Source organism: Buteo buteo, chromosome 9 (genome assembly GCF_964188355.1).
Source record: "Buteo buteo chromosome 9, bButBut1.hap1.1, whole genome shotgun sequence".
In the NCBI taxonomy this organism is placed as follows: Eukaryota; Metazoa; Chordata; class Aves; order Accipitriformes; family Accipitridae; genus Buteo; species Buteo buteo.
In genome coordinates, this window is record NC_134179.1 from 2936613 (window position 1) to 2949261 (window position 12649).

Below are 12649 nucleotides of genomic sequence, written 5' to 3' on the forward strand. Positions count from 1 at the left end.
CCACTTGGCAGGAAAAAAAAAATGTATCTGCAAAAAGCTCGTCGTGTTCAGCGGTTACAACTCCTGAGACTTAATTGCACGGCATTTATCAGATGGATTTACAGAGATGTATCACTCTGCTGCTTAATTCTCTTCACACCCAGCCTGTTTGCACCTTCCAATATCCAGCCCCGCAAAATAAACTGGCTCAGTGGTGGAAATACAGGAAAGCTGGCATTCAAGGAAAGCTAGCTAGTCTTTCTAGCACTGTTAATAAGCAATAAAATCCAGGCTGTAGCCCCCTTAGTCTGCCACAGGCTCTTTGCACAAGAGGAAAGGGTGTTCAAAGATGAGTTTTGCCTTCCCTGGGTGTGAGCAGGGAGCCGCAAATGCTTGGACCTGCCAGTAGCTGCTTTTCTGTTCAGTCACGAACATGAGCGCAAAAAATCGGCTGCCATCCATCCCCTCTCCATTACGCAGCAATGAGAAACTTCAGTGCAGAGCATCCTTCCAGCCCCAGGGTTTGAGACATGAGCAGTTGCAATTCAGCTTGCGCTGGTGGTTTGTTTTTTTTTTTTTAATCCCCATAATCACTACTGGCACATTTTCCTCCTATCTAGGAGATGACATTTCCACTCATTTTTTGCAAGAAATTAGCTGGCAAAGGCAGACTAAAAACAAAACATGTGCCTGTTTTGTCTCACTTTCCTAGCTGAGGGGTTAATTTTCAATGGAAAACTGGGACATTTTATGAATCCCTGCTGCTTAGCCATGTATCTTACAGCCCTTCAGGCTTTACAGGTCTGAGGGATGGATTTGTCTAAGCTATTATTACACACTCTATAATTTATCAGTCTTAAATTTAAGGATATCAACTCAGTGAGGATTTTTATTTCACATTTATTCACTCTTTCAACCTTTAAGTGAACACAAAAACTATTAACAAAACCACTCTTTAATTCAAAGCTTCGGTATTAAAATTTGTATTGTGTACAATCAAGCCATGGTGCTGCAAATTTGACATGATCTCACATTCAATGCTCTTTTACTCTTCCTCCTTGGGATGATGCCTTGGTCCGGAGGTACCTGACCTCAGCCTGGAGGTTTCCCTGACTTCAAATGCAGCAGGTCAAAGCCTCCAGGCTCTTGGAAAAGTCAGCTGGGCAAAGGCTGCCCTCCATCACTATGAAAACACACATAGGAACCCAGAGGACGAAGCGATCTCATCATGTTGAATTTCTGCACTTAATTTTGTTGCTAAAAATCACTGCAAACAGTGCTCGTTTCGGAGACGGCGATATTTGTGTACAGATGGAGGGCAGCTAGCCCCCGTGCGCTCAACGTGCACCTCTCTTCGCTCTTCCAAAATGTAAACATTTCATTAGATTTTTTTTTTTCTTTTTTTTTCCTTCTAGAAAAGACATTCTTCATGTATTTGGGGAAGGAGATTGCACTCTTTTCACTCTTCATCAGATCCATTTAAGAAGGCAGATTGGGAGCTCGTGTCACGCTTATGCTGCCGGACTCCGAGCCCGATGTAGGGTTCTCCGCTGCCTCTCCTGCACCTCTGGATGCAGCTGTAATGCACGAGCAATAAATCACTGTTAGCAAAACCCCCAAACTAATGCCAGTCACCAGAATGCTCAGGGGAGCGAAGTGAACTCATAATGAATACGCGGAGGGGGAGAAACTATTATAGAGGTCCTAAAATGTGGGGTTTGGGTTTGTTTTTTTTTAATTCTGTATAAAGTCTGTTTGCTTGCATGGACTGGACTATCCCTTCCGCAGCCCTTGTCTCAGCAAGCCATGCAGCATTGTGGTTTTTTTTTTTATTCTGTATAAAGTCTATTTGCTTGCATAGACCGGACTACCCCTTCTGCAGCCCTTGTCTCAGCAAGCCACGCAGCATCCCTTAGAGGCTCGTAGCCCATGGGAGCACCCCTGAAAGTTGGAGAATGTCCCCTTGCCATCCCCTTGGAAAAGCCACGCCGGGGGCCAGCGATGTTTTAGCCATCAGACAGTGCTGTTGTACCTCTAATAATTCAGTGACTGTCAACCACTTTGAAATTGTTGCAAGGGAGGGAACAAAGTGTCAGGGGGTCCTGGTAATGCTTTGATTTCTCTATCGAATTAAAGTTTGACTTCCAGCACTCAGTGCAGAGAAAAAAAAAAAAAAGGCGGTGTGACTTCCAGGAGCAGCTTCAGGGGCTCAGTTATTTGACTTCTCCACGTTTAATGCCTGTGCCTCTTGCTGACACTACTTTGCATTCTGTGCACTCGACAAATAACGTGCAGGCTTGTCGCCGTGCGCTAAAACTTGCAGTAGTCAGGGGCTGCTTATTCAGCTGTGACTTTGTACTCCAGGATCGGCTGAAGTACATCTGCATCTCACTCCAGCCATCCCCATCCCCGCCTGCCCACCCCGCTCCTGCCCAAATTCATGCCCCAGCTGTACCAGTAAGCGAGAGTGTAGTTTATAGCCAGGATGGCCACAGCGGCTGCCCAGTGCCAGAAGAAGCACATGGTGAGGAACATGATGTTGCTGTGGTCCTTCTCATCCCACATGGGACCTCCCCACGGCTGGAAGAGCACGACCCCGATCTGGGTGGAACAAGCAATTTGTTACCTTGGGGGAAAAAGAAAATCAATGTACTGAAGCCCTCCAGCACCCCTCTGTCCATCTCGGTTATCTCCATGATCCACATGGTGACCGAGGGACTTGAGCCCTGACTGGGATAGTGGATTTTGCTGAGACAGTGCCGGCCTCATTAAAGTCCAGCCGTGCAATGAGAGGCCACACAAAGCAAGTCTGCGCCTGCCGTCTCTCTTTTTCTGCACAATATCCAGATACATTCGTCCCTCTGCATTGCAGACTCCTAGCCATCCTTTAAAAACTCCAAATTTAGTATTTTACAAGCTCAGCACAGTTTTTAATCTCTGAATTTGAGTTCGAGTTAGCGCAGCAGCCCTGGGGCTGAGAAAGAGGAGGGAACTCGCATTTCTTTTCGGCAGCCTAGTTTTGGGAGTGGTTATCTCCATCTGATTTCTTTGCTTCTCCAACTACTACCAAAGCAAGCAGCTGGCCGTATTTTTACTCAGCCATTTTATTGCTTGGTGGGGTTTGCATCTTTCCACTAAACCAGAGGGAGTGCTGCAGGGTGCATTAGACACATTAAGCAATTAGTACTTGGTTGTTAGATACTGTAAAATGTTGCTCGCTCGCTGCGAGCGCTCGCTTTTTCCGTTCCCCCCAGAGAAGCAATAAGCCAAGACAAACAGCTATTTCAGCAGGAGCAGTCATCAGAGATGACCTGTGATAAGTAAATTTTCATTCTGGGTTATGATCTATTTATGAAGCGAGCCTGGCAAAATTATCCTTCAGAGACACGTGATTGATACGTGATGTACGGCTTCTTTGCGTCTTTTCCCATTGCTCTCCTACCTCGGCGCTCTGCTCCGCAAGAGAAGGCAGAACTGACCTGCCAGAACCACGTTCCCTGGACAATGGTGACACCGGCTCTGAACATCTCCAGGACAATGTTGTCACGGAGGAAGACCTCCAGCATGATGCTGCAGGCCCCGGAAAAGATGGCGATGAGCAGCAGGGAGTGGATATGCTGATCCAGCATGGGGCGGTGAAGGACGTGGTAATAAAAGAGACAACCTGCCAAAATACGTACCATCGCTAGAGTAGCATCAACACCACCAACCATGACCGCGGAGCCCTGGTAGAGTAAATCGCCTGCCCGGTTGGTGAATGGAGACAGGTCACCACGAAAACAAGGTACTCCACATAACACCATCCCTCCAGGTCTCCTGGCATCCCACCATCCTGGAGGGACGAGATGCCCAGCCTTGGGGCAGGAGGATCTGAGCAAGGTGGGGACCAAAGGCAGAGGACAACAGAAGGGTGGTTTTCCTCCGGAGTTGGTGCCGTCACCTCTTCAGATCACCCTCCCCTCATAGCCAGGCTCCTGCCGTGTCCTACTTCTCTGTTGCTAAACTTCCCCCTTTTCTTGGGAGCTGGAAACGGCATCTTTCTTTTTCTTACATGCCAAACTGTGTCTGTTGAGCTGCCCCTGCCGCTGCTTTAAAAACCATTGGGATTGGGGAAGGGAAAATAACGAGAAATGTGCCTTCATTAAGGGGTTTTCTACATCAGCAAGACCGTCCTTTCCCTCTGTGATCCAAAAGGGGTCTGAAATCCTGGCTCGTGACTCGCAAGACAGCCTGAAGACAAAATGATATTCATGATGTGCTGAAGCCAGAATAAGTCACTCGAATTTGCCACGTGCAACGCAAGCAGATGAGGATGACGATGCCTGCAGTGCAATTAATGGCTCTCGGGGGGGAACACAGGGCATGCGAAGAGCTCTGTAGATGTAAGATAAATGCAGCATCCGCCAGCCATTTATCATAATGAGGAAACCCAGCCTGCTGCTTTGTACCGCTGTCACCCCAGAAATCCCAAACCAGGCGAAGCCAGGACCTATTGATGCCTGTATTTCCCATCTTGCTGCAGACCGCCCTTCGATAATATATCACCTACAACGTGTCCTCTCTTCAGGGCCGTTCAGAGCAATATCTCAGGCTGGCAAATTTTGGTCCCTCCCGGACTCACCCTCCAACGTCCCTCCCTGAATTAAGTGCCACCTTCTACCGACCTTCAACGAACACAGCCACGGACAGCATGAGGCGATCCAGACCCTGCGGCACCACGTGGGAGATGTAGGTGAAGACGTCCACCACCCCGGAGAGGCCGTAGAAGAGGTACATGGTGGTGTGCTGCCAGTTCATCAGCTTCACCCAGTCGCGGTTCTCCCCGCTGTAGAGGTACAAGTGTGGACCGTCTGGGACGAACTGCTCTGCCAGCATCCCTGCACGGACACGCAAGAGCACGCCGTTTCTGATGGTCTATTTGCAACGATGGTTGATGCTACTTATTGCTGGGGGAGAGGGGTAGGGTTCTGAAGCACAAGCTGATGGTTTTGTGTTAGGGAGAAAGGACTGGGTCTAAAAATCCGGCCTGCCTGTATTAATGGTAGCTCAGCTTTAGGAAGGGGTGTGAGACTTGGTCTTTGTTGCATCAAACTCTATTGGAGTTCAAGACAAGATGAACGTCAAGGACGCATCCTTCCACATCTGGGCCGGTTTCTCTGGACTAGGGGCTCTGGTACGGCCGTCACTACAGGCGGGGAAGTTACCAGCATAGCTAGTAAAATACAACCCTTACCTATCAGAGCAAAGATGATTTTGATTCCCCCTTCGATGGCATCCGCACGCTGGAAACAATATATCCTGTGGGATTTCTTATTTACTTTCTGGCTGAGATACTGCAGCGGGTATTTCACAGACCACCAGAGCCCAAAGAGCAGGAAGAAACTGCCTGGTAGCGCGTGACCCTTGAAGTTCGCCATCCTGACAACGTCCTCCGACTACAAGGCAAAGAAAAACAGTGTCATTATACAACATGCATCAGTTATCTGACATAACGCTGGAAAAAAGTGGGATTTCCCTCTCAGGGAGGACTGGAAAAGGCTTGACCAGGCAGGTGGGAATAGGAAGGAGCACTGGGAAACCCTCCGAGGGTGGGAGGTGGGAACATCTGGGACTTCTCTGAAGTCCTTGCCCCAAGATTAGGAAATGTCCAAAAAAGCCGGAGCCCAGACTAGTTTAGCAGAGGCCCGATATCTGCTGCAATCTCTGACACATCCCAGCCTGAACCTTGCATCCCCCGGGATCCCTCCCAGCAGTAGCTCCTGCTTTTCCTACCCTTCTGCAGGTACGAGCGAGAGTATCTGCTGCAGAGCAGGGCAGGGTGGGCTTTTCGGGACCAGGTAGGAGAGATAATACACAGGGAAAACAGTCAGATCTAGGGGTAAACATCAGTGGGTTTCTTTAGCTCCTTGAAAAGCCACAGAACTGGTGTGCTATGTCTAAAATTTTTTTAAATTCCTGGAATTTTTTCTAGCCCATGGAGGGGGGAAAAAAACCCACCTTGCATCTGTTTCTCAAAGCCAAAGCATTTTGTTAAAACCATAGCTTCAAAAATACCCCAAAAGCTGCTGGAAACAAAACATTTTGCTTTTGGGCAAACAAACCAACTCGCTCCCTGCATCACTGCCTTCTCCCACCCCTTATTCTCTCTCTGGAGCATCGCTAAACCGGGATTTGCACCGTGCAGAGCCCGGGGATTCCAGCGGAGCTGCTCGAGCCTCCGTGCCCCTTCGTGCTGGGGTGCGCACACATGCACAGTTTGTAGGAGAGCCGGGGGACCTGTTTCCTAGGAGAATCACAGCATTTAAAACCCAGCCGGCTCCTGTTTGCCATTTGCTGGTTTGCTTAATTAGGTGGAGAAACGATTAGTTCTTTCATGTGGGCTCCAGCATATGTTCGGGGGCCTGTCATGGTGCGATCCCAGGTCGGTTGCGTCAGGCTGGTCAGTTAGGATTTTTTTAATTGATAGCAAAGGCTGTGCTGCCAGCGCCCAGGACTCCCTTCTCCATTTAGTAATGTTCTTCTCGATGCCGAGCTGTGCTTAACGCCGGGCTCTCTCGTGGCGTGGACGGCATCCATCCCCATAGCAAGGTGCCGTGTAGTTTGGCGCTGGACCTGACCTCCCCATCCCAGACCCCCACGACCCGGCTACCCTTAAACCACTTTCCCTGGCTGCATTTTGGGCTTCATTCCCCACCCGGCGGTATTCTAGATCAAAACGCGCTCTTAATTCTGCTGTTGCCTGCCTTCTGCGTGAAGGTTAATTTGGGCGTGAGGTTGAACGTGGCTTTGCTGCTGCCAGCCTTTGAGAGGGGAGGGTGGTTGCTTTGGCTTTACAAATATCTGATTTCAGGTCGGTTTGTCCCAGGGGCACCTTGTTTTGCCCCATTAAGTCCATGCCCCGGGAGCTCGGCTGTGTGCAGATACCATCTCGCAGAGGCGGCTGTCCCCGGGCAGGAAAATCCGGCGGGTTAGATCAGACCTGCTAAAGCCCTGTAGCTGACCTGCCCGATTTGAACTGGTTTAACCAAACCAGCTAATCCAACACCTCCGAAGTAAGCAAACATTGTGCAACCACCACCCGGGTGCATGCGGCTACACGCAGCAGCAGGCAGGGCTGACGTCCTTGCAGCTTACACCAGGCTGGTCCCGCAGTCCTGCCTTCTCCAAATACCTATGAGCTATCACAGTGGGTTTCATGCAGACAAATTTAGGAGGGGATTTAAGCCAAGAGTGAAAAAGCCATGCATGGAATTATTATTTTCTACCGTATTGGCTAGCAGCTTTGCAGGCGGCTGTTAGCAGCCCTGCAAGGCTCTGCCTTATTTCCTGACTTAAAAGGAGAGATTTATTGACAGTGGGCGCATTGGGTAATTCAACACAAAATCAAAGCAAGATGCCGTTTACCAGCAACGCTAGCACAGTCCAGTGGGTTAATACAATAGTCTCTTTAGTCCTTTGGTAGAGGTAAACGGGCAACCAGAGCATCCGCCTGTATCCCTGTGATTAAGGGAGCAGCATACCTGAGCCAGGGAGATGGCTGAAAAATCTATATTTTCTGGATGAGCAGAGAATCCCGTCACATACATGCAAGGGTATAATATCAGGATAACGACTGAAAGCAGAACTAAACTGATCCTCGAATACCACGACAAGAAGTACTGCAGCCATAGCACGCCATATTAATGCTATAATTATAACACTATATATAGTGTTATATATATATAACAATATATAGTCAAATATGTAACTCCATGACCTAACTCCAGCAGTTACATTTTAAAGGCAGATATTTAATGGGACCTGATGGTTTCCCACATGAGACTGACGCAGCCGAAATGGGATGACCTAAAGCATACACTGATCAATCATAAGCAGAGAAACTCAAAGGTCCCTGAAATGGAGTACGCACAACCTGGCTGGGCAGCACATCCACCTTACAGCGCTTACGTGAGATGGGGTGAGCTCGGCGGCGCGGCAGGGACTCTTTCGGGGTTGCTGCCGTCCGTACCCACCCGATTGCTTGCTAGCAGGAAGCAGGGTGGCTTATCTGGGATGCGTGACCAGCAAAACTATTTATCCTGCTTCTCTTCCTCCTCTGAAAACATGCAAAAGGTGAGCACGGGGGGGGGGGGGAGAAAAAAAACCCAAACAAACCACATTATGTTTTCAACTGTGAGTGCCCTGGAGCAAACAGCTCTCGTTTATCCCTACAGCTCCAAAAGCAGCGAGACTTTGCCTGCAATCGCCACATTGTGGGAAAGAAAAAGCTGAAAGTCCGGCTGATGTTGGGGTTGGTAGCAACAACCACCATTACAGGGCATCCCTGCAAAGCGTGCCTTTGCCCCGTTCCCTCGTCGTCTAGCCTGCACATTTGATAACGCACCCGTGTCCCTGCTGGCTTGTAATTAATGCCCTTTGTCCTCTGTTTATTACAATGCCGTGCGCTGTGCTGGCTTAATGATTTACCGTTTCATCTGCTCTTATCACCTCCCAAAGGAGCTGGTTTCTTCTTGCTTTGTAGCTAATGCACCCAACCATCCAGGGAGGCATCCGGAGCAGCAGGGAGGATGGCGAGGAGCCTGACTGGGCTTTTGCCTCCTCCTCTGGCCCTACCCTGGCAGCCACAGATAATCTCTTTGCAGCCAAACCCTGGGCACTTTGAGTTTTCCGAAGGTCTCATTTGCTTTACCGAGTTTGGTTTGTTTTTTTTTTTTGTAAAGGCTTTATTAGTGCATCGATAATGTCTTGGTCAGGGCATCACTTCCATTTTCCCCAGCTTGGAAATTACAGTCTAAAGTTCGCCATTGGAAATGGCTCACAGCCATCACCCCTGCAATTAACTTTGCCCTTCAACCTCTGCAAATCAGGCAGTTCAGACACACCAGAGCTGGTTTGCTCACTGTGAGACCTGCCGCCTGGCTCTCGGAGCATCTGCGGGTGACAGGGATGGTCCCCAGGGAAAGGCTGACTCAGTGAGGAAAAGAAATGTCTTGGCTAGCGAAAAAAAAAAAAAAAGGCTGAGCTCGGGCTGAGCTGGGGAATGCCACTGAGGTGCATATCTGGAAATAATGAAGCTACTTCCAACCCTCTTGAGGTGGTTTGGGTCTCCTCGTGCAGAATTTGAGACTGCAGGAGAACGTCGAACCCAGACCTACAGCCCGACAGCAGCTGAGGTGCTTCAGCCCAAAAAGCATCCTCCATCAGCCCATTTCCTACCCTGCACGTTCTCAGCGCGCATCTCGGAATACAACATAACCAATACTCCCCCCGGGAGGCTGGGAGGGAAGGCAGCGGTCCACCAACGGGGTGACCGGAGGAGAAGACATGGAAGTGAGATAACTGTGCCTCTGCAGACAGAAAGACGGCAGAGGAGACACCCAAGAGATGTCAGGAGAGGCATCTCCTACAAGTATAAAGAGGCATCTCCTACAAATATAAGCGCTCCTGTTGCCCGCTGCCTGCCTGCACTGCCTCACTCCATTACTGTCTTACTTGTCTGCAGAGGCACTTCTAATCATAGCAGCACTTCCATTATCTCCCCTAGGAGTTGGATCCCTAATGCATTAATGTCAGACTAAAATCCCACTCTGAACCATTTCATCCCATTATCATCGGTTTTTCTTCTATCTCTGCCTCCATCTGCACCGGGGAGTGTTAAGGGTGACACTGAGCAGTCACGTTACTTGTTATTAATACTCGCGAGCCCAGCCACGTCTGCAAAACCAGGAAAACAAATTTTTTGCCTCTAGAGGATCCTTAGGGGCTTTAGACTTAGGTTAAAAATTATCATCATCGTTGGAATCTATTGGGCTCAATTGCTGGGGAATATCTGAGGGACCATCAGCTGCTGCAGGAGCTCGTACAGCGGCTGCAGATAGACACACGAGATAGACCGAGCTAACCTGAAAATAAAGACCCTCTGCAATGGGAAAAATTCAACATGGAAGTTCAAACTGGGATGAAAGCTTCAAATTTGGGATGCTGGACCTGAGGTCTATTTAATTGACACAGTGGACCCACCTGGAAAGAGACAGTGGGGGGGGAGAAAGACCAAAAAGCTGCTGATGAAGAGGTTATATTGCTCTCTGCCTGCTACCGCTCTTCCTTATGCTGTCTCTTTTTGCCTTCTGTTTTATAAGTCCCTGCTTTGGACTCTCCATCCCTACCCCTGCATTAAGCCCCACCATCAGTGATGCAGCAAGAAGCAGCTCCAAGTTACAGCCCAGCAGAGAAAGCTGAGAAATAAGACAAATTAGCCAAAGCCATCTTAATTACAGGGGCTCAGAGCGGGTGCTTCGTCATCCTTTTGCTTCTCTTTATGACTTGCATTTGTTTATTTGTGGTTTTTAAGGCAACGAGGTCTGACTTTAAAAATTATCTGTTTTGGGAAATGCACGTTACCATGTTAAAAGCCATTTTTCTTCGCCTCTGTGTGATGCCGAAGAGATTAAAGTGCTTTCTAAAGGTGGTGGTTGCCAAGGTCTGTGCACCAAACTAGCCCCCCAGCCCCGCGACGTGCGATGGTGGAATAGCCCTGACTCCACCAGCCCCTATTACCTCACAAGTACCAGCACAAAACAGCAACTCAAACGCAGCATTACCGCCCCCAGCAATGCCGCAAACTTCGGTATTTTCCAAAGACGAGATGATTACTTGTCCTAAAATTGTCCCGATCGCCCCTCAACGTGACACAGCCTAAGTGCTCCTCCCTGCTGCCTTTGACACGCCTCAAAGAAAACTATCCAAGACAAGCTACTAAAGAAACCATTTCCATTGCAATAGATCCCAGACATATCCAGTTATTCACTTTAAACACATAAACCTAAGCCTGTTGAGCATCGCGGCCCCCCCTCGGTTTATTAGATAGCTTGTGGCTGCCTGGCATAAACCTCTGCAAGCGCCCCGTGCCTTGGCTATTGCACCCGGTGCTGCAAAAGCGAGATGTTATTAGGTTTTTTTAATGACAAGCTGGTAGGAAGAAGGAAGAAACCCTTCCCCTGCAGCGCCTTGCTAAGGGAGGCACCGTCCCTCCAGCAGGGCATTCCCCTGGACTCTGGAAATCTGCACATTTTGGGGCCCTAAAAGAGACTTTGGGGGGCAATTCTGCAGGGAGAGGAGGGTGGGGAGAGAGTTTCTGGTTCAGTGCAGGCAACAGCGGTTTCGGTCTAGCTGTTAGGCAGAGCTTTTGCAGTTCATTTGGCTTGGGACCGGAGCAGGGAGCTGACAAGGGCTTCTTGCAGGCAGCCCAGCAAGGGGCTCGCGTTGGGCGGGGGGTTTGGGGGGGACTGCTTGCCCCCTCTTGCCTTTGCCTGCTTTCGGGCCCCACGTATCGTGTTTATTTTTCAGCTTCCTCCTTGGAAAACATCGCTGCCCCTTTGCCGGGCTGCCCCATCGCATCCCGCTGCCGCAGCCCGTCTTGGCAGGGCCAGCAGCAAACCCTCCTCTGCCCCGTCCCACCGGGACCCCCGGGGTGGTGGGACGCCCTGGTGGGTCATGGAGGGCAGAGCCCTCACCCCCCGCTCCATGTTCCCTCCTCAAACTTCGCTTTCCCATGGAGAGGGGGTCCGGGCTCGCCTACCCCAACCCCTGTCCTCCCTCTCTAGGGGGCTTGGTTCAGATGCCAAATTTTGGGGTGCCCCCTCCATCCCTTCCCACCCAAAGGACAGGCAGGTGGGGTCCCTTCCCCTCCCAGCTATGAGGTTGGGGGTGAATCCCACAGCTCGGAGTGACTTTCCACCCTCCTCCCCAGCCCTTTCCCAACACGAAGCCCCCTCCTCACGCCAGCCCCGGCCAGCGGACCCTTACCTGTGCCGGTGATCCCGCTGCCGTACCTGCGGCCAGGTGAGCTGTGCTCCTCCCCTGCCTGCAGCACCTGCCTCCTCCCTGCCAGCCCTGGGCTCTCCCAGCCTCCCCCAAACCCCGGCCAGATGGGAACGATGGCCAGGGTCATCGTTAAAAAAAAAACAAAAACAAAAAACAAACAACCAACATTAAAACATTGACACATTAAAAAAAGAAAAAACTACCCCTGGGCGCACTGGAGGGCTTTGATTTGCAGTTTTCTCCCTCAAAATTCACCTGCGACTTCCTGACTTGAAAAACTGGCTGTCTTAAGGCTTTATCCCCCACATCTTTAGTTTCTCACATTTCATTGCAATGATTAAATTTCTTTTTGTCACACTCCCCCGTTGCCCACCTCGTACAGGGACAAGGGCGTTACTCCCCACACCGGGTCCCTGCACCTCTCGGTGTAGCCCTGGCCACGAAACACTGCAGAACAGATTAATTTCTTTGAAGCACTTCATTTTCCGTGCTTCCCAGGTCGTGATGGATGCTCCTCCGGGGATCCCCGCTCACAACCCATATTTCAACTCCGAACGCAATTTTCTGACCAGGCGTCCTATAAAATGTAGTTTATTCTTAATAATACTTTCCACTTTCATCTCCAGCCCTGCAAGTGCTTTACAAATGTTAAATAATTAACCCCCACGACGCCCTTGGGAGAGAGGTAAGCATTATTATCGCTATTTGTAAGAGAAGCACTGGCAAAGCCTTCTGTGCAATAGCCCTGGGTTTAACTCACTTTTACGGGGCAGCGCAGGTACTTACATCACTGAGAGCAAATACACCTGCCGCAAGGAATTTGTAGTAAGAAAGCCAAATTTTAATA

The 12649-nt window shown here is 49.8% G+C and overlaps 1 protein-coding gene across 2 annotated transcripts; it reads right to left on the bottom strand.

Moving 5' to 3' along the window:
• Window positions 1–985: 985 nt before the first annotated feature.
• Window positions 986–12416, bottom strand: LOC142034892 (transmembrane protein 45B-like). Of its 2 annotated transcripts, none has more exons than XM_075036715.1 (6): window positions 11785–12416; window positions 5213–5414; window positions 4644–4856; window positions 3459–3643; window positions 2435–2580; window positions 986–1556 (listed from the first exon to the last, which is right to left on the bottom strand). In XM_075036715.1, the coding sequence occupies exons 2-6, from the start codon at window positions 5394–5396 to the stop codon at window positions 1439–1441; spliced, it is 846 nt and encodes a 281-aa protein (XP_074892816.1). In that variant the 5' UTR covers window positions 5397–5414; window positions 11785–12416; the 3' UTR covers window positions 986–1438. The 2 variants fall into 2 exon arrangements, with proteins under 2 accessions (XP_074892816.1, XP_074892817.1); XM_075036716.1 differs by lacking the exon at window positions 11785–12416 and adding an exon at window positions 7927–8057.
• Window positions 12417–12649: the final 233 nt, after the last annotated feature.